This window comes from Phocoena sinus, chromosome 13, assembly GCF_008692025.1.
Source record: "Phocoena sinus isolate mPhoSin1 chromosome 13, mPhoSin1.pri, whole genome shotgun sequence".
Lineage (NCBI taxonomy): Eukaryota > Metazoa > Chordata > Mammalia > Artiodactyla > Phocoenidae > Phocoena > Phocoena sinus.
Genome location: NC_045775.1, coordinates 29,994,558 through 30,022,000, shown reverse-complemented (window position 1 = coordinate 30,022,000; position 27,443 = coordinate 29,994,558). Strand labels below are relative to the sequence as shown.

The 27,443-nt window shown below is 41.5% G+C and overlaps 1 protein-coding gene across 1 annotated transcript; it reads right to left on the bottom strand.

The window, feature by feature from the left end:
• On the bottom strand, window positions 1–27,400 carry QPCT (glutaminyl-peptide cyclotransferase). Its single transcript, XM_032653790.1, has 7 exons — window positions 27,183–27,400; window positions 19,650–19,796; window positions 13,006–13,284; window positions 7,815–7,991; window positions 5,411–5,510; window positions 2,323–2,439; window positions 1–850 (listed from the first exon to the last, which is right to left on the bottom strand). Exons 1-7 carry the CDS (start codon window positions 27,300–27,302, stop codon window positions 705–707), a joined length of 1,086 nt encoding a protein of 361 aa, XP_032509681.1. The 5' UTR covers window positions 27,303–27,400; the 3' UTR covers window positions 1–704.
• Between the last annotated feature and the right edge of the window lie 43 nt (window positions 27,401–27,443).

Genomic DNA, 27,443 nt, shown 5'->3' with positions numbered 1-27,443 from the left:
TTTGATTATAATGACATAAAAACTGCATTGAAAATATGTGAGGGAAAACTAGAGTAAATGGTTACTCTGCTAATATAATGAAATTATAGGGTTTTTTTCTTTTCTCCATTTTCTAGATTTTTGGTACTGACTATATTATTTTACAATAAAAATGTTAAATTTGTAAAACTCTATAAAAATTGAGCTATACTTTAAGTTATACAATTTTTCATTCATATATTAAAAGACATTCACAACATGGCATTTAATTCTGATTTAAGTTCCATGAAATAAACCGTACAAAGATTTCTCAAAGAAATTGAGTCTTCAAACTGCATCTCTGTTTTGTATTATATGCAATAGATTCCCAAATATAAGAAAATCATAAAACTAAGGCTGCACTTTGCACATGACCATCATATTTAAGTACGATTTAGAAAAACGTGATACTGACTATACACATCTGATTTAGCTTCATAGTTTCTTATCTAAAGAAGTTTTTAAAAGATATTTACCTTCAGTTTTTCTTACATTTCCCTTTATCACTAGATGAAAATGAATAAGCAATTTGGACATGACATAAATCTAGGATATTCAAAGATACCTATAGAATGAATCTATAGGATAGAAGTTTCCACACAGCATCTGGAGTCAGATTATTTTAAAGGGTGCCTTGACTTTTGAATATAATACTAGATGCAATTATCATAAACTAAACCAGAATATTACAAATGAAGATATTCTAACACAAAGACGTTTAGGATTTTGTTTAGATTATCAATGGTTGTTTTATCCAAATTTTCTTCATTGTCATCCATGGTGTGCCAGACTTCAGGGAAAGGAGATGGTATCAGATGCAAAACTGGAACACCTAACAAGATGAAACAACTTGTAATTAAGTGCATATTTCCCATGAGTAAACTAGAAAGTATCATTCTTCAAGGAAATCTGAGTAGGACTGTACTATATACTGTACTATACTATATTATATAAACACAGCTGATTGTTCATCATCTTCTGTGTACTTCCCTGTATCTTACCCTTATACTCCAAAGCCATTCACTCATTAAACAAATGTTAAGTAATTCAGTAAATAATTATAAAGCACTTACTATGTACCAGCCCCTATTCTAGGAATTGAGGGTTCATCAGTGAGAAGGCAAAGCCCTGCTCATATGAAGCTTACATTCTACTAGAGAAAGAAACCAATACAAAAAATAATTTTAGAAAGTGAGAAGGCTTATAAAGAATAGTAAAACAAGGTAAGGGAATAGAGAATGAGAGGCAGAGAGTAGGGCCAATAAAGAGGTATTTAAAATCAGGGAAGGCCTCTTTGAGAAGCTAACACTTAAATAGATGTAACAAAGGAGAAAGCAAGCTGTGTGGAGATCTGGGGATGAGCATTCCAGGCAGCAGTTTTAGCAAGTGCAAAGGTCCTGAGGTAGGAGTGTGCTTGGCCTGCTTGAGGAATGGCAATGTGTTCCTCAAGCAATGTGGCTGGATCAGAGCAATATTAGAGAGAGAGGTAGGAGGTCATGGTGAGGGAGAAAAGAGGTATAAAATGGAGGCCCTTGTAGGTCATGATAAAGACTTTGGGTCTTTTTCTACTTGATGGCAAGCTACCAGAGCTTTAGAGTAGGAAAGTAACATAATTTGATTGACATTTTTTAAAGATAACTCTTGCTCCTACATAAAGAATAGGGAGGCAGAACTTCTCTAGTGGTGCAGTGGTAAAGAATCCGCCTGCCAGTGCAGGGGGCATGGGTTCGAGCCGTGGTTCAGGAAAATCCCACGTGCCGCAAAGCAACTAAGCCCGTGCACTTCAACTACTGAGCCTGCATGCCTAGAGCCCGTGCTCCATAATGAGAAGCCACCGCTATGAGAAGCCCGCGCACCGCAACCAAGATCGGGCCCTGCTCACCACAACTAGAGAAAGCCCGCGCGCATCAACAAAGACCCAATGCAGCCAAACATAAATAAATTTTAAAGAAGAAAAAGAATATTGCTTCTTTATTAGCAGGAAAACACCACAGTTACACAAACTATAAGAATACAATCTAGCTCTATGAAAGGGAAGGCAGCATGTTCAGAGGTATATGAGATTTGATAAATATTCTATGTGTAGGAAAAAATATAAAAGTGTCCTCAGGGATTTGGAATGACTTTCATAACAAAAAAACAGAAGCCATGAGATGATTGGTGAATGATTTACTTAATCAGTTTTTAAATTTAATGGTTCTTCACACTTCTAGACTGTCGCAAATGCACATAAAGTACAATAAATATAATAGGTAAAAAACACACATGTGCAGGCATGCATACATATATACACTCATACATTACCTTTTCTTAAAAATGGAATATGGTCATCCTGAATCACACCTCCATAACCATAATTCTGGAAATACTGCCTCTCCCAAGAGTGATCCTTGAGCAAACCTAATTCACGGAGTTCATGTTCTGCAGATGATAATTAGACAGCAGATGAACGTATCTTTTTATCTGATCAACAGTCAGATGCATAAGGAGTTTGAAATCTTGACACTTGGTTTTAAAACATTATGCAGTAGTACACCCATGACAAAAACCTCTGAGCTGCAGGAGTCAGGCCTCCCCAGAGGGCCCCGGGCCTCTGCCCTCACTGCCCTGGAGGTGGGCGGTGAAACCCCAGGACAGGAACCCAGCCTCTGGCTCCAAAGAAGAATCAGGCCCTAAAAGAGAGCCCTAACAAAATTAGACAATTGTTCTCCTCTGGTTCGCGATTTTAAAGCTGATCTTGCTGCCACGTTTGGCAAAGCAAGGGCCACTCTGTTCTCCCAGCAGTTCCAAGTCTGGGCCACACGCCTGCTTTTGAGGAGGAGAGACCCTATGGGAGCAAAGACGTCCCCAGGCCACTCAGCAGGTCATCAGGGCCGTCACCACCTTGTCCCCTGAGGGTAGGCTGCCGGCTTCGTTTACAACCAAAGATGGTCAAAAGCATCATTTGTATCTTCAATCAAATCAAGCACTCAAAGACACAGTAATATTTGGGTAACATTTAAATATTCAAAGTACATGATGAATACGAGTTCACTGTCAGAAATCCTCACAGCATCTCACATGCCTTTCATTCTACAGATGACGCAGCAGGGAGAACATTTCAACCGAGATTTTTAAAAGCCTTTGTCTTTGGCGTCTGTTTTTTTAAGTTTTCAAACTGTAAATGTTGGGCTTTGTATTTTGATGTAAACTCAGAATAGTGGCATTTGGGACCAGTGACCAAAAACCAAACCAAACTTGTAACTGACCATGGATCTTAATAAAACTGTTCTTGGTAAAAAAGAAAGAAAAAAAACCCTCTGAGCTGAACTTGGGTGTGGACATTTTGGAGTCCTTCTAAGAGTCACACATGATTCTAGCTTTACAGGTGAGAACCTCCTTGGAATCAGAAACTCAACAGAACAATGGAGAGATGGAGAATGAGAAGCTAGAGGAAAATGGAGAGAAAAAACACAGGTGCAGATACTTACAGATCCTCAATCCTGCATGAAGGATGCCTTACGAGGAGATGCAGAGCTTGAAAGGGGAATCCTTAGAGAGAATAGGTATGAAGTACTATACTGAGTGACCACTCTTTGGGAAAGGGATACCTATTATGACTTGCATCAGTGGTTCTCAAAGTGGTCTCTGATCAGCTGCATCGGCACCACCTGGGAACTTGTTAGAAATGCAAATTATCTGGTCCCACCTCAGACCAACTGAATTAGAAATTCTGGGGGTGGGGTCCAGCAATCTGTGGTGTAACAAGCCCTCCGGGTGATTCTAATGCACACTAAAATTTGAGAACCACTGGCCTACATTCCATCAGTCCTGTCATCTTGCAATATAGAACCCATGTATTACAGGATTACATATAACATGAGCCTATGTTACAAGATGATAAGAGATCACAAGAAGAGTTTAAGGCAACTGAATGAAACTTTCCAGGATTGGTTATTTTAATTACTACATTTAAAGGGTAAAATTAGACCGAGTGGTAAGCATTCATATGTAATGTGATTTTAGGAACATCAAGAAAGCCCTTACTATGACCAAAACAATATTCCCATCTGTTTATTGATAATTATAATTCCTTTACCTTAGGATACAACTTTTCCTTATACAATTAGAGATATGGTTTGAAGTGTAAGTATCACTCAGTGGGTTATACAATGGGTTAAAATTGTATTAAGATGTGAGTTACTGATATAAATTCATTCCAGTGGAGGAAATAAGAGAAGGGAATCAAATCCTTGACAGAAGGCCAAACCCAATTTCTTGAGGCTACTCAAAGTAAGGAAAACATGCTCTAAGGAAGTGTCCCCAAGAAGCTTACATTAATAATAGCAATTCTTTCAAACTAGAAACTTAAATTTGCCAAAGATAAGCGTCTGAGGTTCAGGTAAAAGTTTCTTTCATAATATTCTAGATCTGGATATAAGCACGTTCTGAACCCGTGGCAAAAGCATGAGTTGAGATGGCAGCATTTTCCCCACTGCTGAGAAGAAAGTACAACCCTATCCTGCTCCAAAAAGTTCGTGTGGCTAGAAAGGAATTCTTAGCCTGATGTTCTTGCCTCAAAGCAGGGCTCCTGGCCTGGATTCTATAATAAAATTCTATCGCACGTTCACCTCTCCCTGAGGCCAATTTTTTGTGCTTTGTTGTGTTTTGTTTTGTGTGTTTGTGTGTATGTGTGTGGAGAGGGAGGGGTGTATGGAGTGGAGGTACAAGAGAAAGAAGTTATTCTCCTTTTCCTTCTGCAAGCCCCAAGCCTCTCTCCTGAGCCATAGATATCTTTGTTTCCTTGGCTGGTCTGGCCTAACCTTATCTGGTCCCTTCCACTCATTTATTTGACACTGAACCTTCCCTTAAATGACTCTTGAAGGATTTTGGCTTGCTGTTGCATCGCCATCTCTTACTCCTTTGGAAAATAAGCAGAGATTGTACTAGATTTAAAAGAAAATCACATCTGCATAAAGCAGAAAAGAGAAGATGACAATGACTGAGATGGAAAAGAAAGAAACATTAAAGAATATCTTTTGGTATCATTATGAGGACATAACATTCATCATTATCCAACATGCTTTGCTGAGTTTTCCCTAAAAATGCATTCCATATGCTTCAAACAGGACTCTGAGAAAATATTTCCAAGACATTTCCAAGGATATGCAAATATGAAATGTAGTATTTTATGTTTCCGTTTCAAAATTCAGTTTCATGCAGGAAAATAAAGTGGGCCTGCTAAAAGAGATGAGTAGGAATAATAAACTAATCAATAAAGCAAGAAAAAAAGCCAGTAAAGTATATTGTATACTCAAATCACACACTTAAATCATAAATTCTGAATTTTAAAACTCAGTGTTTGTCAGTGGGAAGAAACCAGGTTTGACTCTTTAATAACAGTGGTGCTTACCAATTGCTTGAAGTCTATGAAACCATCTGGCAGTGTTTGGGAAAAAGTTGGGAAATGTTGGGTTTGGAGCTCCAATTAAATCCAGTAAGATCAATAAGTCCTAAGGGAGAAAAAATATTGTATAATTACTGTCGCCAAAACACATTTCATACTCATCAATGGAAAAAAAAAAATCGGTCAAAACTAACTGCACGGGGCTTCCCTGGTGGCTCAGTGGTTGAGAATCTGCCTGCTAATGCAGGGGACATGGGTTCGAGCCCTGGTCTGGGAGGATCCCACACGCCACGGAGCAACTAGGCCCGTGAGCCACAACTACTGAGCCTGCGCATCTGGAGCCTGTGCTCCGCAACAAGAGAGGCCACGATAGCGAGAGGCCCGCGCACCGCGATGAAGAGTGGCCCCCGCTTGTCACAACTAGAGAAAGCCCTCGCACAGAAATGAAGACCCAACACAGCAAAAATAAATAAATAAAATTAATAAAAGGCAGAATAGGTGAAAAAAAAACTAACTGCACTTTAATAACTGAGAACAAAACGGGGAGCTGTATAAATGAACAAAAGGTTTAATAACATTGTAAGTGAATCCTTTGGGGGAAATTTTTAAATCTTGCTTATGCAATGTGGACAAATGGAAAATTGTAGATTCTTTTTGTCTGTAACCCCAGAAGGATATCACTAAGGATAAATTAGAAGGAGGACATTTGGATAAATATCTCATAGGAAAAAAAAAAAGAATACATTTGCTTTATTTTCATGTAGGCATGCAAGCCTGTCTGATCCTCTATTCCATTCTAATTAGCCATTTTATCCCCAGTCTATAATAACACAGCTGCCAAAGGAGAGCATTTGGATAGTAACTATTTATTCCTTAAAGCAGCATATAAGAAAATTTCCTTGACTAGAAGCTCTATGAGCTTAGTCCCTGGATATCCATTTCCTTTTCTATCAAACAAGAAGCTCAAGCTTGCTGATCTCTAAAGGTCCTTTCTGGCTATAGGCCTCTATAATAAACCAGTGTTTCTTAACTTATTTGAGCCATAAAGCATCAGCAGGCTTGAGGACTCCCTGAAGACTAACCCCAGATTAAGAACTCCTGATTTATATAAGTGAGGTAAGGTATGGGTAAATATCTAGCATTGATCCTGACATGTAATAGATAAATATTTTCAGAGTCTATATGACTCTAAAGACATAGTATCTACTAACTCATGAATGATGATTAAATATATTCACTGGGAAAAAATAGGCTTGTTTGAAATAGGAGTATATTCATAAGGTTGGATAAGCTCCTAAGAGTTTGTTTCTGGGGGAAAAAAAATGGTCTAACTATCACTATGGATTCATATATTTGGACCGGTAAACAAGTAACTTTGTTCCTCCTGCCAATCAATCAGGTCTCTTCTCCTCTGAACCCTTTTTAGCCACTTGAGCAGAAGTGATTTAATGAGGTACCAGTTGTGTTCTCCTAACCCCTTATGAGCTGCCAGTGGCCAACGGAACAGAGAGAAAGCCAACATGAGATGTGCTGGATTCACAGAGGACATTGAACGTGGCCATTTGGACTCATAGGGTGAAGGTCAGTGATAGGGCAAAGGACAGGGATGAACGGAGAGGGTTAGAAACAGGCTATCAGTTCACAGATAGGGTGAGGGCCAGGGATGGATGGAGCCACAGGGAAGAATGAAGTCTCAGGGGTTCCATGCTGTGGTTAGTGAGGACTCAAATACTGAGTGAAAGTCAAATATGGGAAGAGAGCCAGAATAGGAAGGAAATTCAAAGGTGGAGTAAGGGACTAGGTATGGGCTGTGGGGTCAGAATGGGGGATGAGTAGGGGGCCATAAGTTGCACCCATTACTTGGTAATAGGAGCAGGGTTTTAAGGCAGCACTGAAATGTCTCCACCACCATGCCAAAACACCACGTCAAAACTGACACATCAAAACGTCCTATACACACTTGGAGTCACTATAATGCTTTGAAGCCACCGAGGAAATTCTTCACTCTCATCCCCATACTATGTTCCACTCTTACTCCATTTCCCAAGACCCCAGCCTCCTCTGGCTTGACAGAGGCCTCAAAGATGGGATTTGCTCTCTCCACCTCTAATATTTACTGGGGGAATGTGCTCCCGTGGGACTGAAATGAATCTTATGTTTCCTTATTCTGAATTTTTACATCATTTTAATTGAGCTCAGTCAAACATAACTTCTAACCTAGAATCATTCTTTTTTAGCTCTGGGATTCCTCAAAAACCCAACGCCTGCCAAAAAAATGTTCTATTATAAACACTCTGCTCCAAGAATGCCTTGGCATTTTTAGGTCTTTAATTGGCTTCCCCTCCCTGCCACAGGCTTCCTTTGAAGCAGAGTCTGTAGCTGCAGCACCGTGAAAATTACCTGGACTCACCATGCCGTGCAATTGGTTGGTGTCCCTCGCTCCAGGTGGATGTGCAGTTGATGCCATCTTGGACGCTAAGTGCCGAGACCCATACAGAGAATCTTGAGGAGACCAGTGAAGAAAAGCCTCTTCTCCATCAAAGAAAATTAGCTGGAGTGAGAGATCTGGCTTCGAGTCTGAAATATTCTGATTTAAAAAAATAAACAGTAGAAAAAGAGCAAAAATATGAGAACTAAAAAATAGCACGCTTTCCTATTAACTGGACAAAAAGACAGATGTGCCGTGAAGAAAAGGAAGAAGCCAAAGCGAGTGAAAATATGCCAAAATGTATTTTGCACCATTTCCTCTCTGAAAATCATCACGGGTCCCACAGTCTTCAGTCACAGAAATCTCACCTTCTTCACTCCCTCTGAAAAGAGAAGTCTTATACTTTTTTCTTACTCCTTAGAGAACTCTGGAACTATGGAACTGCAGTGGCAGACACTGTGACACAACACCCAGGTCCCTTTCAGAAGGGTGCCTTGTCCCTGTTGCCAGTAGAGGTGTCTGCAGAAGGCCTTCAGTTGTTTGTCCCTTTAAGGATTGGCTCAGTCATGGGGGTTCCTACAACCAATGACTGGCCTAAGCAGGTGCTGGGGGCTCTCTAAAGGGCCATGCTACCTCCAGAGCTCCCCAGGGGTTGGCTGAGGCTGTTGGTGAGCCTGCATGGCAGCCCGGCTTCTCCCTCTGCCTGCTCCCATTTCTTTCCCCTCCCTGCCACAGGTGTTGAGTCAAGGCCACTCCCTACTCTGTGATTGAAATGCTAACCTCCACGTCAGAGCGCACCTCCCAGGGAATCCAACCTGAAACAATGCGAATCTTTCTTGCTTCTCACCTTATGTAAGTCTGCAGTGTTGTACTGAGTCTAGGTTCAAGAATCTGCCCTTGGAATGCAACAGAGATACAAAGAATGGTAATTACAGTCTCTCCCTCAGAGGAACCTACACTTTAGTTGGGTTAGGGAAAGATGAAACAAATACACGGGTATGGCAAAATGTACCAAGGGTCACAAACGTAACACAAAACTCCTCTGGAAATTGGATAGATTGAGAAGTGGAATCCTTGGAGTGTCGAGGAAGACTTCGTGAAAGAGACAGTATTTGAGTGGAACTCAGAAGGGTGAGTAGGATTCTGACTGATTTTATACTTTCCACTGTCTGACAACAACTCTCACCTTTCAGATTAGTCCTTCTGGTACCCTATCCCCACAATCCTTCAACCCCACTGGAATCCATAATCTTTTGAAATGTTCACCTTTTCCCAGTCTTTCCTTTACCCTTATGATGTCCTCACTTCACTATATATTCAGCTTAAATTCCAGAGTCAATCATTCTAATTGCTCCCTGCGTACACACTCAACTCCTGTGCCTCCCTCTGCCTTGGTCAAACTCACATGGCAAAAATATAATATTAAGTCCAACTCTCTAGCTGCTTTGTGCCTGCACTCAGGCAGCTGAACATGGATGAAGAAAAATACACCACCATTTGCTCTCTCCGCCCCTGTGCAGTACTGGGGAATGTGCTCCCGTTGGAGGAACTGCATCTGATGTTTCCTTAATCTGTTATGGATAACACTTCTCCTCTTATCTCTCTAAGGATATTAAAATAGTGTTCTTTAAGTTATTTTCTGCTCCTGTACACTATTTCTTCTGAGTTCATTTTTCAACTTGCATTATTTGTTTTGCTTTCTTTCTTTCATGCTGGAGATGGCCCTCAAATATCTGATCATCCTTTGTGTTCATTTGCATTAAACAATAAGATACTAAAACACTGATTAGAGACACAGATTGGTTGGCTCCACTGCAGGGCAATCTGATGCCCAGTGAGTGTTTTCACTGAGGATCCCCAAATGTCACTGTCCGTGGGTCTTTTCTATGAGGTGGTTCACATTCTCCAGAGAAGGATCCTCCAGGTTCCTGTCTGATGGGTGTGAGCTAGCTGCTGTCTTTCTCGTGCTGGAAGTAAGGGAAGGCTAGGGAATCTCACTGCTCCGTGTGTAGTCTTTCCCCTAAACTCACTGATTTCCATGAGGCACATTATTACTGCCCTCCTTTATATCTGGTGTCCCAACATCCAGAACCTCCCTGGTTCAATTTCTCCAGAAAAATATCGTGTCATCTCCTACAAGGGTACAGGTGGAATACTCACCTACCTGCCAGCTGTGGGGTAGAAATCTTATATACCTAAGTACTCCTTATACAGACTTAAAACACTCCCCTCCTCCGCCCTCTGCCTCACTTCTGCCTTCCTTACTGTCCCCTCCCATCCCTGAGCCAGTCAGGATTTTTCAGGGGACCACTGGCTTCCTTTTTCCCCTCTGGGGAATGTGACGTCTCTCTACTCTGATATGTCATCTGCCTTTTCTCCATTCACCTTCTGTCTTCATATGGTGGTTTCCAGATGTTCACTGGATTCTTCAAAGATGGAATTTTTCTTGATTGTTTTAGGGTGATTTCATCAGAAGGAGGAAAATGTCTTTATCAAGTGAAAAGTAAGTTATCTTTGCATGGTAATCATTTCAATTGTCTTAATATTACTCCTTAATTAGGCCCCAAGAAAAGGAGAGTTTACTGTATTTTGAGTCTCTCATAACTCCTGACAGTACTAAGTACAGGATGTGTCTATGTGTGTACTATATATGCACTCAGGGTTTAATAAGAACTCAGTAATGAAACAGATTGTCTCACTGGCAACACGTGTATAGTGCATACATTAGTGGAGACAGTCTAAGTTTCCAGTTGTCTAAAGGGCCTTGACTGGTTCTAAAGTTCTAACTCCAAATCAAACAGAACACCAGGGCAGAATAAAACTGCTTGGGACCGGAGACATTCTGTTCATGCCCAGGGCAGAAGCAAAAGGAGACAGTCTTCATATTCTGCAAGCTTGAAGGTTCGGGTGCCTCAGAAATGTCAACAGCTTGGCGACTCCAGTGTTCAGTGCAATGACTTCCTTTCATTCTCTTCTCTTAGCACCATTTCATTTAAATAGGCATAGACCGTTTTGGACGATTACTCTGAGTCCTGTGAGGCAACCTGCTCTTTTTACTTCTTTTTAGGATTGGCAGAAAAATAACTGTGGCCTTCAACTTCTAATAACTCAGCCTAGTATCTCGGAGCTAGAAAATCTGTATGGCTAGATTTTCTTCTAGTCATTCTTCCTGGCAATATGACAAACGCCTAGTAACCAGTGTTAACAGGGTCAGTATGTTACCTGCAGTCTTTCCCCAACCAAGGCTGTATCAGCTAATGCCACAACACTAAGGTGTAAAAACCACCCGAAACTCAGTGGCTTAAAACAACAATCATGAGTTCTGTGGGGTCTGCAGGTCAACTGGGGACAACTGGTCTAGGCTGGAGAAGCTCTGCTTCACCCTGCAGTCATCTAGCTTGGCTCTGCTCCACAAGCCTCTTAGCCTCCTCCTGGGACTGGCAGGCCAGCCAAGGCACGCTCTCCCCATGACGATGGCAAAGACACGACAGAGCAAGTCCAATTGCACAAGCACATTTCCAGCCTCTGTTTGTGTCATCTACTAGCATCCCATTGGCCAAGGCAAGTCAAATAACCAACTCCAGAGACAAGAAATGAGGAAGTACCACCTGCTAAAGTGGGAGGGCACAGCAAAGTTACAAGACAAAAGAGGTGAATGTATAATTGCAATCTTATTGCTAGAGGAGGAAGACTGCAAAGAATTGGAACCATCATCCAGTCTCCTATCCAGTCTTCTCCCAGGTCACATTCTTCCACCCCTTACCCAACCCATGACAGCTGAAGGACATAAAATATGTCCTTAATACAAATCTAGTTAAAGTACAACTGGAAGAATAAAACTGATACTCTCAAAGTTTGCATTCAAAACCAGTCTTTATTTCTAATTGTCCACATCACTGCTTACCTCTATTAGAAAAGATAATTAAAAGAATATATGAGTATTTTGTTAATGGAGATCCCCACGCAACAACTCATTCAGTCCTTTCTGTTTCTGTTCACCAAAAGCAGGTGTGAATTACATGGAAAAAAGTAAAGGAGCTCACCAAGAGATTGTGAGCCCACCACACAGATTGTGTCTTTAAGTCATACTTCACCTCACTTCATGTACTTACACTAGAAATGCAAATACGAAAAATTAACCTTTTATATCAGCTTCTGAACTCTCTCACCCAATTGCTGGGAAAGGATGCTAGTTAAAAGCAGGACAGAGCATGGGACAAAGACATTATAGAAGGTTCAGAAAACAAAACAAAATGAAAAAACAGTGAAAAGGATACTGAGAGGTTATAAACAATTCTTGCTTTCTTCAAGTTCAGCATCTAAAGCAAAAATAGAACCAAATATCTCTATTACTTCCATTACAAGATAAATCTTTTACTTCTTTACCCCCCTTGTATCAAAAGCTGGCCCCTTCATAAAGCTTTGAGGGGAAAAAAAGGTATTTGTTGCCTGCGAACAAAGTTTTTTGTTTCTGCTTTGTTGTGTTTACTTGGTTATGAGTGATATCTGAACAAAGTGTCTTCATCTAGCTTAGCACTTTTTTTCAATATACACTTAAGAACACAGAGACTGAAATAACATCTGAGAGTCCCAGAAGTATTCTGAGCTGAGAATGTAACAAAAGCTCTGCTATGCTGTATAAAATTGAGCCAAGATTCACAGATAATAACAATAATACATTTCTGCTTCATGCTTTTCATCTTGATGTGTCTGAATTACCCACTGTCTACTTCAGAACCACTAGCAGAAACTCCCTCCTTGACTCAAGGCCGCCACATCTCAGTATAGAAGGCTGTGATGTTCCATGACTATATAAACAAGAAGAAATAAACATAATTCTCCTACACATGCCTGTACCAACCTTCCACCTTCTTCATTTTTTGCAAAAAAAAAAAATTTTTTTTAATTTGATGTGTAGTCATAACTAAGAAATCAAGTGCCAATCAATGAATATACTATCATGTACTTATTGCCCATGGTGGACATTTTAAATAATATAATCTTCCAATTAATATTATTTCAACTTCATTTCATTTTGCAACAAATTAGTACAAAATGTACAGAAAGTCTACACTTCTAAATGGCTTTCTCACTCACCCAAGGATTCTAGAATTCACTCTGAATTACTGCTAACATGTTTTATCTCAGGAATCTACAAGAGGGAAACAGATACCTTCAACGAAAGGAGTTGCTTGTCTACAGCCCGGGCAAGTTCCAGTATCATCGCACATGGCACAGCTGAATCAGTGGCTCCCACAAACACTCTGTTGTCCCAATGAGGAAAATACTTGGAGTCATAGTGACAGGCGAGGACCAAGTGTCGTTTAGCAGTGGGATTGAGGGTGCTGATAATATTTGAGAAAGACCGGTACCCATAGGGTGTCTGACTCAAGAAGGTATCCACTTCCAAGACCCAGTCAGCTTGAAGTCTCTGAATTCTCTGCATGATGTGCTGATCAAAACAAAAAACAAAATTTCAGCTCTACACAGTTAAATTTTATGTAATGCCTTTCAAGTTAAAAAATGCAATCCATGCTTATTATATGAAGCAAGGATGTTTAAAGGAAAAGCTAATCATCTCCCTCTCCCTTAACCTCCCCCTGCCAATCCAACTCAACCAACTGTTAATATTATCGATGTTAAGAGTCTGCTGTATATCTTTCCACACCTTTCTCCTTGTTTATACAAAAATGTACTAGCGCTCAAACACGTATATTTGGCCGAGGGATGTATATTCTTATAAGAATAGAATCCTACTCTATATTTGCTCTGCTCCTTGCCCCTCTCACTTAACAGTGTGTCATGGACATCTCTGCACATCAGGAGAGGGAGCTTCAGTTCAGTATATATTAAAGCCCACTTTTAATATTTCTAGGAGGATAACAAGACAGGTTTGAGAAATTAGATATACTAGGTGGGTCGTACAGGTCATAACTTCTACTCTAAGCTCTTTGAGGGTGAGAACTGCACATGGCAGCTCTTTTTGTCCGAAGCACTTAGTATGTGCCCCTAGTCAGCAAATATTTCATAATGTAACAAACACTAACAAAAAATACTAATGCTCCCCTGTTAAGGATAATTCACAGAGAGTCCCGTTACAAGGGGATGGTTGGGGGATATTTGGGGTTCTGCCCGCTCTAAGAATCAATAAGCAACTCTGAACCATAATGACATATCAAGCAGTTTTCCCTTTGCATTCAAGGCAGGTCTAGACCCACTGCAAACGCCGGTGAAAATAAGGAAGAATCTATTTTCCCATCTCTCCTGGTCATCTTGGGCTTTGTGAGCAACATGGTGACTGACAGGGAAAAACAGCAGATGGAAAAGAAACACCACTTCAGGGACTGGAGGTGTCTTCTTAAAGAATCTAGGGCTACCCTGGTGGCACAGTGGCTAAGAATCCGCCTGCCAATGCAGGGGACACGGGTTCAAGCCCTGGTCCGTGAAGATCCCACATGCTGCGGATCAGCTGAGCCCACGAGCCACAACTACTGAGCCTATGTGCCACAACTACTGAAGCCTGCGCACCTAGAGCCCGTGCTCCACAACAAGAGAAGCCACCGCAATGAGAAGCCCGCGCACTGCAGTGAAGAGTAGGCCCCGCTCGCCACAACTAGAGAAAGCCCGCACACAACAAAAAAGACCCAATGCAGTCAAAAATAAATAAATTTATTAAAAAAATAAAAAGAATCTAGAGTTTGTGGTGTGAAAAGCTACAGGTGAGTTCATTGCTGTTCCATTTGCCCTTTCCTATCTTTATTTTCCCTTTGCTTTATTTTCCTCACTATGTTCCATTTATTTCATTTTGAAATATTATACAGATTTTTGTAAGTTGCCTTAAAAAATTATTTTTAAGTCACACAACAAACTAACCATCAACACATCCGGCAGTTTGTTCCACAATGAACATCCAGTGGGGATGGACCTTGAGGTGATAAACAAATAACTTATAATGACTGGAAAAGAATGGGAGATTCCCCTCCACACACGACTTTCTAGCCTAGCCAAGTCTTGTGTGACCTGCCCTGACTAATGTGACATGACACGTAGGCAAGGGCCTTGGAACAACTGGGGCAGGAAGCTTCCAGGAAGAGGAAAACTAAGCCAGAGGGAGGACAGTGCCTCTACAGTCAGCCCTGCAAAAGCCAAATAAACAAACAGTTTCCCAGATATTCACTCCTTGCTCTCTGTCAGGAGGTGGACTTTGGCCTAAAGAGCATGTATACACAGTACCTTACCTTTTCTATTACACATTTACAGGTTGTCTTTTCATATAAAAATAATTTTTAAAACTTTATAACCTTTTTGAAATTATCACTCATATCTCATTTGTTATTCTCCACAATTCTTAGCACTGAGCTTTGTACACAGTAGGCTATCAGTAAATATGGGTTGATTATAACAAATAAGTTATTCTCAATGAGATTATATAAAATTATATGATATGGAACACGAATAGTTTGACTAGAGAGAAATCACTGCATCTAAGACAAGTTTTCCAGAGAATTTGAAAATAAGTTATCCTCAGACTTTGGCGAAAAGAAATTTTTCCATAAAAGGGGTCAACCTTAAAAAAAAATAAAAAGCACATCCGCCAGAACATCTGGTATCCAGATGATGAGCTGCTCCATAAAATGTGTTCAATACCAATAGCTGCCTACATGCTTACAAAATGAATTGGGATTTTAAAAGATGTTATCTGTTAGCTTTGCTCAGCTGAAGTCTCACACACAAACTCATTCCTCATCCAGTGAACAGGTTTTGGCCATAATTTCTGATATCTGTGTTGACACTAAAATCCACAAAAGCATCAGCAAATGCCCCAAAAAGGGTTCTGCCTGAACTAACATTTTTTATTCAGTATAAATATTTTTATTTATCTTAGCAACTAATTTCTTTATAAACAATCAAATTGGCTGCATAATCTAATTAGGTCACCAATATCCCTTACAGTTGAGCTTTTGGCTTGCAGACTTAGTCTGCAAGCTCCCACTATAATTCTCTAGAGTAGGCTCCAGAAGCTACTGCTCTTCTCACTAGAGTGCCCCTGAACAGGGAGTGCTAGGCTATGAGAGGGCATCTAAAGCAGCTGTGCTTCTCTAACTACAGGTAGCAAAAGCCTCTGCCTACCAGGCATGCTAAAATGCAATCTAGAGTACAGACTGTATCTTGGATTTCTATACATCTATCTTTTTAAATAGAGAAGGGAGAAAAGAGACAAAGAGAGATGGATAGATTGAGACAGAGAGAGATGGAGATTGAAAAGAGAGACAAAGAAAAGGATATGAAAATAGAGGGGGAGACAAGGAGAGAGGACAGAGACAGGCCAAGAGTGGGAGTGGAGAGACAGAGAGGAAGAGAGAGAAAGATAAAAGTAAACATGGCATTCTACTTCCTGGGGAGGAAGGCCCCAGGGGATTTTAGGTTAACACTGGTGAATGATCCTGGGTCAAATTAATTACACTTACATTCTCATTTCCAAGTTCTGAGAAACACTGTCATTAGTAGACCAGATTTGTTTGGAGGAAGCAGATCCTGCGATATTTGCAATAAGTCTGCAAACAGACCATTGTCTGCATGCTGAACCCTGCCACTGGGGACTTCAGGGTCCTCCTCCCTTTTGGGTGGACCATATATTAGTCTCTCAGGCTCCAAGCTGAAGGCCCTCCACCCAGAGCCCTCCATTCAGGGATACACATACCTTTCAATGAAGAAGCCTAGCTTTAGCTACTCAGATGCACTGGACATACACAGGGGATTTTAACCACCATGTTTCAAGCTTGCCTCTTTTAGACAAAGTTTCTGGCTTGCTCCTTAGTGAGACTTTACCACCCTGATTTTTTAAATTTATTTTTTATTCCTCTCTCAGCTAGAAATCACTGAAATCCTCTAAAATTTAATACTGTCAAAGTATTAAATTTACAAATAAAGTATCTTCTCTAATAAAAATATTCTAAAAATCCAACAGGCAGCTTTAGGCCCATTGATCAGAGACAATAAAAATGCAGACTATGGGATATTGTTCCCATATTATCTTCTGAAAGGGAATTCATAGCAATGCACATCTTTATTGATAACTGATAAAAGTTAAATCACTAACCAATTTTATATCAAGTCCACACTTTTTTTAGATTTTAGAGTCTCCTTTAATTATAACCCTGAAACTCTATGAATTATAAAACATCTGATCTAGTGCTCAAAAACGCCTTAGGAGAAAAAAATAATTTTCCACCATTCTTGTCAAAATGTAGTTCAGAATAAAAGGTACTAATCCTAGTCAAACTAAAGCCATTAAGTGTAGTTCCCTCATAATAACTCAGGGTCATCTACCTCATCTTCAAAAGAGGGAACCATTTATCTTCCACAGCTTAGGGGACAGCTTTCCTAAAACTCGTGGTAATTTTCTTTCCCCAAAATTATAAAATCAAATCTCTTAAGTGAGATTTCTAACACAACCATCCTGTTAGGACTACTACTTTGTCAGCCAGCCCATGTGCAGGTAGCCCAGCAGCTATTCCCAGCACATTCCAAAGCACCGTCAATAAATTTCTCACTTGCCTCCACCCCACATGACATGGAAGATGTTATTATGGATTCTGTAACACTTTTAGATGAATATGAATTTTTAAAACCATGACAGAACCTATGTGTATTATTTGTGAAATCTATTCTGTTGAAGTTAAAGATCAAACAGCAATATTTGTTGTCTTTATGGCTTTCTAGAGGTCACAGGCAAGGAACCTCAGGTCTGAAGTATGCACATACATTTCTCGGTATATACTTGGCTTTCTGAGCAAATAGTATGGGGAAATGAAAAAAGTGGAGATAAGTGAGTGCTACAGACCTAGATTTTTTCTAATGAGGAACCGAGGATTTGGGGAAGACCCAGTAAGTGCTGTGAACTTCTTTTAGAAAATGCTTGGGAGACGAGGCCCAGGGGAGGTCACTGAAGTGAGTGGTATGCACCTCACCCTCCGACCCGGGCCTGAGAAGATACAGAGCTGGACACATTTGTAAGCACACACCACAGAGCTGGTCTCTCCCTGCTACCACTCTCCAGGGATTGGATAGAGAGGTCAAGCAGATACCAGTCCTGGTTCTGGCCTCATCACTGCTATGTGTACAACCTTGAGTGAGTTAATTTGCATACTTAAGCCTCAGGTCTTTTTTTTTTTTTTAATTTATTTAATTTTATTTATTTTTGGCTGCATTGGGTCTTCGTTGCTGCGCGTAGGTTTTTCTCTATTTGCGGTGAGCAGGGGCTACTCTTCGTCGTGGTGCGCAGCCTTATTGTCGTGGCTTCTCTTGTTGCGGAGCACGGGCTCTAGGCGCACGGGCTTCAGCAGTTGTGGCTCGCGGGCTCTAGAGCTCAGGCTCAGTAGTTGTGGCGCACGGGCTTATTTGCTCTGTGGCATGTGGGATCTTCCCAGACCAGGGCTTGAACCCGTGTCTCCTGCATTGGCGGGTGGATTCCTAACCACTGCGCCACCACAGTAGCCCCCTCAGGTCTTTTTAAATCTGTAGCACTGGGAGAACAATTGTACCCACAATTATTGTGTGGATGGAATGAGAGGATCCATGCAAAGACCTCTGTAAAGTGGCTGACCTGAAAAAAGTGCCAGATGAACATCAGCCATCATCAGCATTATTCCTCACTCTGCCTAGAGCTTGGAAAGAACTAAGGTGCTCTTTGGGTCTCTGCCACCTAAGTCCTTAGGGGAAGCAAGAGCTGTTTGGATAGAAGACAAGAGGCTAACGGGGCAACAGACAATGGCATCTGGGCTCAACTTGAAAAGCAGAAGCCAAATACTGGATAGAAAGGAAGAGCCCACCAGCTGTGCTGCCAGGCCTTGCAGGTGTCCCTCTGTCACAGCAGCGGAGTGCCAAGGTGTTTGCCTGAAGTGTTAGGGCAGGTGGGCTACTCTCAGAGGAGGATATGAGAGGCCAGCCTCACCCCATTCCTTCCCAAGCTGCCCCTTAAAATGGGGCTACTTTGAAAAAATAGTCATTCAGGGCTGGGGTTTCTGATTGCTTAAGAGGACTGACACTAAGGAGACAGAGAGACATTCAGGTCTAGCCCACCTTATGGCTTAATCTACCCTCTATAGCAGTGCCTTTCAAACTGCAGTGTGCAAATCAGTGTGCCTTGAAAACAGATTAGTGGGTCATGACCAGCTTTTAAAAAATCATAATAATAAATAGTAAAATAGAATTAATATCTGGGTAGATTGCAGGTAATAGTATTTTTCATGAAACTTTTGTATCAGTTAACTCTATGTTTGTGTGTATAAAATGTAAAATATATATATTTGTTTACCATGGGCCAGAGTCAGAAGCCTGAGAAGCATTGTACTGGACAGAGTAGCTTATCACTGATCTTGACTCTCCCTCCTGGGAGAATACAATTTCCCAAAGGGGAATAAAGGCTTATTAGGACAGTAACTCACTCTTGACCCAGAGTGGTTAAGAAAGAAATGTCCAAGCCTGTTGATATTGGGTGTTTAGGGTCCAAGAAAACTCGGTTGGGTACTTGGGGTTGTGTCATAGAAATGATCAAGAGTTGAGTACTTAGTACCCTGTCTGATGTTGCACCCCAGACAGAGATTTCACACATAAATTGATTTAGGTTAACATGCATCTTTTAATTCAGAACAGATATTTGCTCTCAGTTGTTTGGTTTTCTGGGTGCTTATTTTAGTGAAAAAGATGAGATGACAGATCTGAGTATCAGACAACTCAGCACTTCAGGCATAATGTTATCTCTCATGTGAAAGCAAAGTGTTCCACAGCCTTCAGGTTTGTGTGCTGTTTTCTCACCTGGCGAGCAGCGTAGCTTCCAGGGGATCCGGGATATCGCTCAATCAGCAACGGTCGTAAGTCATTTTGCCACATTTCAGAAATACTGGTGCCTTCTGCAACTTGTCGGAGAGACGATAAATTCAAAAGGGCTGGTTGGTGATAATTCTGAGGATCAAATAAAATTATTTAACTGGCTATCATTTCATAATATGTTTAAGACTTATCCTGAGACACTTGCCATTGTAAAATATTCGCTTTGAACCTCAAAATAAAGGGATAGCTCTTACGTTATACAAAGTAAATTAAACTACTCAACTTTAAAATTGGCCCCTTAGATCTAGAACTTAAACTGTTTTGGCGGCTTGTTTTTAAAACAGAATTAATATAATGCTTTGAACCTGAGAAGTAATATTTACCACTTATAGCCTGTGTTATTTTAATAATTTTTGTACAATTGCTTTGTAAAACTAAGGTTTACAAATAACAATTGATATCCTAGTCTTAAGGAAACTTAATATTTCAAAAACTACAGCCAAAAAACAATATAATTTGTTAGCATAATTGCTTTATAAAAGCCAGTGAGGTGTTACAGAATAAGTATATTCTTGGGGTGAGAGAAACTAGATTCAAAGTTTCTGGCTGCCATTTATAGGTTGGATGACCTTGGGCAGGTCCCTTAAATTCTCATTCCCCTCAAAATACTAATAAAGGAATTTGAGCTAAATCTGCACTGTCCAATGTGGTAGCCACAAGCCACATGTGCCCATTAAGCTCTTGAAATGTAGACAGTCAATGTGTGTAATACACATATTGAATTTCAAAGACCTAGCATGAAAAAAATGTAAAATATCTCGCTAATAATTTTTATAGTGATTACACGTTGAAATGAAAATTCTTGATATACTGAGTTAAATAAAATATAGTATTAAAATTGGTTTCACCTATCGCCTTTTACTTTTTTAATAGAGCTACTAGAAGATTTTAAATTATATATGTGCTTCACGTTATATATTGCTATTGAATAGCACTAACCTAGATGATTGCTGCAATTCTTTTCAGCCGAGCTTGATGATTCTATAACCCACTAAATAGTACACATTTTGCCTTCAGTGAAAATTATTTTAATATTCTATTAATGCTCACACTCTTTGGTACACTTATATATTAATTAAGTGAACCTTAATTTAAGCAGCTGAACAAACATTCAAATTTGTATTTTGGATATGACTTTACATGTGATACGAGTAATGATGAATCATTCATTCATTACATGCTTATCAGGTACTCAGTGATGGAATGTGTTACTCCTCCCCATAGGCATCAGTGTGATTCCTTGATCAGAGGATTTCTTCCCTAAGGGGAAGGTTGAAGGTAACACAAATTCTTTGGAATGCAAAACAGAGCTCAGGGCAGCCCTGTCTACTTTACAGCTTTTTCCAAGACCTGTGTAAATTGACTATGTCTAAGTTATCACATGGCTATCTTCACTCCATGGGACACTGTGGAATTAGAGAATGCTTGTTGCCTAATTACTTATACCCATCTACACTTTGCTATGCTTCAGCATCACTCTCAGGTATTATCATGCAAAGAGCGTGAGCTGTGGGTCCAGGCAGCCCCCCTTCAACTCAGCCTCTCAACTCAACTCCCCACCACTTACTAGCTGGCCAGGTTACTTAACCTTATTAAGGCTTAACATTCTCATCTGTAAAAGGGAGGTAATAACACCTACTTCCTAGGGTAATTATAATTGAGCTAATACATGTAAACTGCCTCAGTAACTATTTGGAAAGTTTTATTAGTTCTATTACCGTCTATGAAACATTAAGAGGGATAGAATTCCAAGCTGGAAAGGCCACCGAGAGATGATTATCATCCAATCTCTTTGCTTTCTGTCAGTGGAAACTGAGTCAGAGAAACCAACTGGTTTTCCCAAGGTTGTAGGAGAGTTACAGGTAAGTTCGAGAGAAAGGATCCTGGCCCTGTAGATTCCCCATCCCATGCTAGTTCTCCTCTGCCTTCCTACACTGTCTGTGAACTTCCACTGTTAAATACAATGTATCGATGCTGTATCTGGAACATCTCAAGGTTTGTGTTTATTTACTGGTAATACATTTTAAAATATATTTCCTTAGTAAATTTGTTGCTGCAGCCTTTAAACTCCTTGGTACCTCAGATCTAAGTCCTCCTGTTAACTCTCAAACAGCACTTTGAGAAGGAAGAAGGAGCTAAAAGACAACAATAGAAATGTGAGAAGTGAAAAGAGAATGGAGGCAAGAAGTCGGAAACTTACATGGTTAATCATTACTTAACACGGCCAACAAGAGCCTCCGGTCTCTCCTGCTGCCTCACAAGCCCCATGCAGGGCCACTCACCCCCCCACCCTGCCCCTGCCCGGGTTCACCATGCTTCAGTCACCTGGCATCCTTCCAGGACCCAAAGCAGTGTGAGGCTCAGGCCTTCTACCTTGAAGGCTTTCCCCTTCCTCTTCACCTGGCTAACTCCTGCTCATTTCAGGTTGTAGCCCAGAGGCCTTGTGTGTTTACTTGTTTAATGGCTGATTTCATGCAAGAGGTCAACTCCAGGAGGACAGGAACTATCTCTCTTATTTTCCACTCTCTCCCCAGAACCACACAGTACCCAGCTCACGTGGCACACTCAATAAATACTGGATGAATTCATCAAATGTGGAATCGACAGATGAACTATTTTTCTAAAATAGTTCAACTTCACTAAGATTATGTTTACATAATAATAAAGTAAAATGGGCATGTTTGCCATCATATATACCAAATCAGTTGAATGAACAGAAATTATAAAGTCAGGAAAGACAAGTGGCTGCCTGTTGCAAAGGGCCAGGAAGTGCTGTGGGTCAATGTTGGTGGGCTTTGTTCTTTTTGAATTTCTGAGAGTCGATGCTTGGGATGATTTAGAGTTGAGTTGGCCCAGTAGTCATTGTGACAATCAAGAACTGTTGTGTCAAAGGCTGTTTGGCCAGGGGCTCCTTTTCTATGCACTATCTATTACTCCATCCCAGAACCTACCTGGTCACTGTGGTCCTTCACTCCATGTCCACAGTGAAAGGAAATCAAGCTGATGTGTAAATGGGCAATTTATATTAAAGATTGCTGCCATGACCTCCCCCCGCCGCACTGCCCACCTGCCCAGTGGGGTGGAGTGTCACTCCAGGACGCTTTGTTTTGGATGTGTAAGAGCCCCCTGTCCAATAAATCATTGATGTCTCTGTCACTGTCACCGGGCTCTTTCTCTGGCCTTAATTACTTAAGCCTTTCTATTGATATTTATTAAAGCCCTGAATGGAAAAGCATTCGCTTTTTCCAAACTAAATGGCATCCATTCTATTTTTGTGGAGGCTGACTCTCAGAATCCAATAAATCTAAACATCTATGTGGGGCTGAGAGGAAGAAGGAAGAGGGGAAACCTGGAAAGAAAGTGTGGGCTGGGCATGAGGAGAGTAAACAAATGAGGCAAAACTATGGTGAGCCCAATGTTAAATGCCAACCCTCAATTATTCTAGGTTTATTTCAGTTAAAAGGCATGTAGACAATTTTCTATTGGGACAGGCATTCTCAGAGGAATGAGTCTCTATTACAGCCCCTGCCTTGTCTTTCATCCAGGCAGAAAGGACAATAAGTCTGCTTTGGGTGACAAGAATCTTTCAGCTAAAAAAGTGTGACCCAGATATCCTACAGCATCTCCTCTGGACTAATCCCATGGTGCCAGGCCAAAGAGGAGTTTAATTACATAATTTGTAGAGCTGGCCCAGCTTGCAGAGGGATTTGAGGTCTCAAACCATTGAATTAAAGGGAGAACATTACAGAAGCATAGCCAATTCAATTCTAGTTTCCATCCCATATGAGCGTCTCCCAGACAGCACTCAGATTAACACCTGTGTCTACTGCAAATTCAACCCAGCCAGCATTTACTGAACTCTTTCTGTGTCAGATGCCACTGATATTACAAATGCAGTTGTGGAACAGTTGGGAAGTGAATAAGATAAAGTTCTGTCTTCTTTAAAGGCTAGCAGCCCTCTATCTAAAAGCAAAGTAGTGCAGGCTTTGAAAACAATTTAGGGCCAAATCGCAGCTCCCTCACTTACTAGCTGTGACTAGGAAAAGTTTCCTTATCTGTATAATGGATGTCATAGTACTTACCTGCCAGATGGTAGAAGCTCAAAAATGGCACATTTTCTTTCTCCCTCTGCCACCAATACCCAGGCTACCACTGGCCCCCTGTCCCTTCCTTGGAGTCTCCATTGCTGCTTCATGATTCATAAGAATCACGATGGGTAGAGGGGTAGATGGCTAAGAACTTTTAGAACCATGGAGGAGGGGAGCCCTAAGATTTTTTAGAATATATGTGGCTCCAGAAGCAGAAGAATGTGAAATGCTGTGAGAGCAGTAATTGTCCTCCAGAACTACCCTGGAGGAGGACTTTTAGGTGAAGCTAACTTTCCTGTTCAAGGTTCCTCTGTTCAAAAAATCTGTCCCTCCACCCTCAATATGACTCAAATAATAAAGGAAAATTCTACCAATTAAAATATGTTGGGTCCCAGCTTTACAATAAAGTTTGGAAACAACCTAACTATCCAATAATAAAGGGATAGTTAAACTAAGGAAACATGAGGGCTCTTCAGTTCGCTGCTGTAATGGTGATCAAGTTTCCTCATCTGTAAATTGGGGATGAACATACCCTCCTCACAGAGACACAGTGAGATTCAAGTCAGATGCTTATATATAGAATCCTGGTACCCAGATGCCAATGCCCCTAAGTATACACCTGTGGGCCCACCTGTGAATCTAACAACTTATAATATTACTTCTATGGAAAACAATGTTTACAAGTTTCAAATAAGCAAACCACGGTCTTCTAAACACAACCAAAAATTAGGGTTGAACTGTTTTTACATATTAGATCCCATTGTTAGAGACACACCTTTATTTCAAAGCAAAGAAAATGGATTTCAAAATCAATGCTTCCTTTACCACACCTCACCTTTGGGCAGACCAGTGTGCCAAGGGCACACCCCACGTGACTAAAATAGCTAAATGCCATTCAGAGCAGGAAGGCATGTATTTTAGTGTAGATTAATTCATTTCCCAGGCTTCAAACTGTACATGACATCTGGAAGACTTTATGAAAGCCTGGAGAGTAAGGGAGGGCAGGGGGAACCAGAAATCAGGAATTGTCATGGTTGATTTTGTCATTTGCTTCTTTAGCTTGCACCACTTTAAAGGAAACAATTTCCCAATAGAAAAGCGATCAGAAGTTTCTTAAATATAAAAGGGATGCGTGCTTTAAAAGACATTTCTCAAAAGTTAGTCTCTTTCATTTAAAACATTGTAAGAATCCAGCACCTTCTCCCACCCACAAATACATCCTGCCTGTAGATGATCCCTTCAGAGCAGCTCCTTCAAACAGTCCCCACCTCATTTAGTTCCATTCATGTCCATGTATCATAGACACATTTGGTGGCTCCACATTTCGGTAGTTAATGCCCCTTCCCAATTTCTGGTCAGGAAGGAGAAGATTTAAGTCTGTGCTGAATCCCCATGGGAAGCTTTTCTTTCTTTTTCTTTTTGCTAAGATTTTGCTGATTTATTTTTTTTAATAGATCTTTATTGTAGTACAATTGCTTCACAATACTGTGTTAGTTTCTGTTGTACAACAAAGTGAATCAGCCATATGCATACATATGTCCCCATATCCCCTCCCTCTTGAGCCTCCCTCCCACCCTCCCTATCCCACCCCTCTAGGTCATCACAAAGCACAGAGCTGATCTCCCTGTGCTATGCGGCTGCTTCCCACTAGCTAACTGTTTTACATTAGGTAGTGTATATATGTCGATGCTACTCTCACTTCGCCCCAGCTTCCCCCCTCCGCGCCCCCACACCATGTCCTCAAGTCCATTCTCTACGTCTGTCTTTATTCCTGCCCTGCCACTAGGTTCAACAGTACCTTTTTTTTTTTTTAGATCCATATATATGCATTAGCATACAGTATTTGTTTTCCTCTTTCTGACTTACTTCACTCTGTATGAGACTCTAGGTCCATCCACCTCACTACAAATAACTCAGTTTCGTTCCTTTTTATGCCTGAGTAATATTCCATTGTATATATGTGCCACATCTTCTTTATCTATTCATCTGTTGATGAACACTTAGGTTGCTTTCATGTCCTGGCTATTGTAAACAGTGCTGCAATGAACATTGTGGTTCATGTCCCTTTTTGAATTACGGTTTTTCTCAGGGTATATGCCCAGTAGTGGGATTGCTGGGTCTTATGGTAGTTCTATTTGTAGCTTTTTAAGGAACCTCCATACTGTTCTCCATACTGATGGAAATAAAAACAAAAATAAACAAATGGGACCCAATTAAACTTAAAAGCTTTTGCACAGCAAAGGAAGCTTTTCTTATAATGAAGTTATTCTTGGGTTGACTACCCTCATCCTCCCCAGGTTCCCTATGGCTAGTGGTGTCCATGTGTAAGTGGGGCATGTTGTGGCCCTTGAATGGTGAAGCTGTAAGTGTCACCCAGAGAGCTGAAGTGGGCTATTCATACACATCGCCTGTGGCTGGGCAGGAGAGGCATGTGGACCATGAGAGGGCCTATGCATTCACCTTACGTCCTGGATTTCCAAGCTGCAAATCAATACTGCGAATCAATACTGGCAGACTGTAAGCATTTAAAAGATCTGTTCAACAACACTGTCAAAGTTTATATCCCTTTACATTGCTGCTTTTCTTAGTATCTTTAAAAGTATACCATTTACTCCAATACCATTAACCTTTGTTTAAGTTCCTAGCAATTTCAGGATTTCAAAACTGTTACACAAGAAAGGGAAATAATTGTAAACCTATATACTTCACACAAAGGAAACTTGCCAATCACTTTTATCCTAAGTTCCTCATGTGAAATCTCCAACTCTATACATTTCTCTGACAATTGCATTTTACTGTCTTTTGAGAAATATATATATATATATATTTATTTAAAGTAAAGCATGTCTCCAGTCAAGCTCCTTCGTTCGGAGCTGATCCGCTTAAAAATCTAAAACAGACTGACAGTGACAGGACCGTGCTGAGACTGCATGGAGACCTCAACGTCGGGAGGGCTTCCTTGGATGTCGCGGCGAGGGAGCGGTGGGCACACCGCCAGACGCGGCCAGCATCCCGGCGGCCAGGAGCGCAGAGACCGCTGGCCTCGCGTGTCCCGAGCGGGCGGCGGCGCGGCGACGCACCCTCACCTCCCGGCTCCGCCACCGCAGGCAAGTCACACTTCCTGTGCCTATCAGTACCCGCATCCGACCGCAGCCGAGCGGAGGCCGGTGACATCACCCAGCTCCCGTGGCATCTCCAAAGCATCCCCGCGGCCAGCGAGGACGCAGAGCCCCGACTCCTCGGGGCGCAGGGGCCGGGGACTTCGGCTCTGCCCCGCCTCCCATCCTACCTAGGTGGGGGTCACGGGACTCTTGAGTCCCCGCACCCGCAAGAGCCTCCCAGGTACAATCGCCCAGCAGCAGCCCCTCACCTTCTCCTGGGTCCAGTCTGCCGCTCCCCGACTGACCCCCCGGGACACCAGGGGCAGGACGGCCACCAGCAGCAGCAGGCGGAGGGTGTCCATGACGCGCAGGTCCCCGCTGCCTGCCATCTCTCCTGGGCTCTCTGGGCGCCGGTTCCCCGAGCCGCCGGCGGTCACGAGCCCGGGAACGCGCGTCCTTCGCCTTCCCACTTCTCCACCCTTGGGTCGACTGCGCCCGCCTCCCCATCGCCTCCCGGTCGCCGCCCCACT

Bases quoted from the DNA above. Each gene is read 5' to 3' on its own strand.
- QPCT (XM_032653790.1), bottom strand. From the start codon at position 27,302: ATGGCAGGCAGCGGGGACCTGCGCGTCATGGACACCCTCCGCCTGCTG. The intron at 13,285-19,649 runs GTGAGAAAACAG...TGTTTTGATCAG, and splicing joins GAAGCTACGCTGCTCGCCAG to CACATCATGCAGAGAATTCA. The intron at 851-2,322 runs GTAATGTATGAG...TCATCTTGTTAG, and splicing joins TATTCCATTTTTAAGAAAAG to GTGTTCCAGTTTTGCATCTG.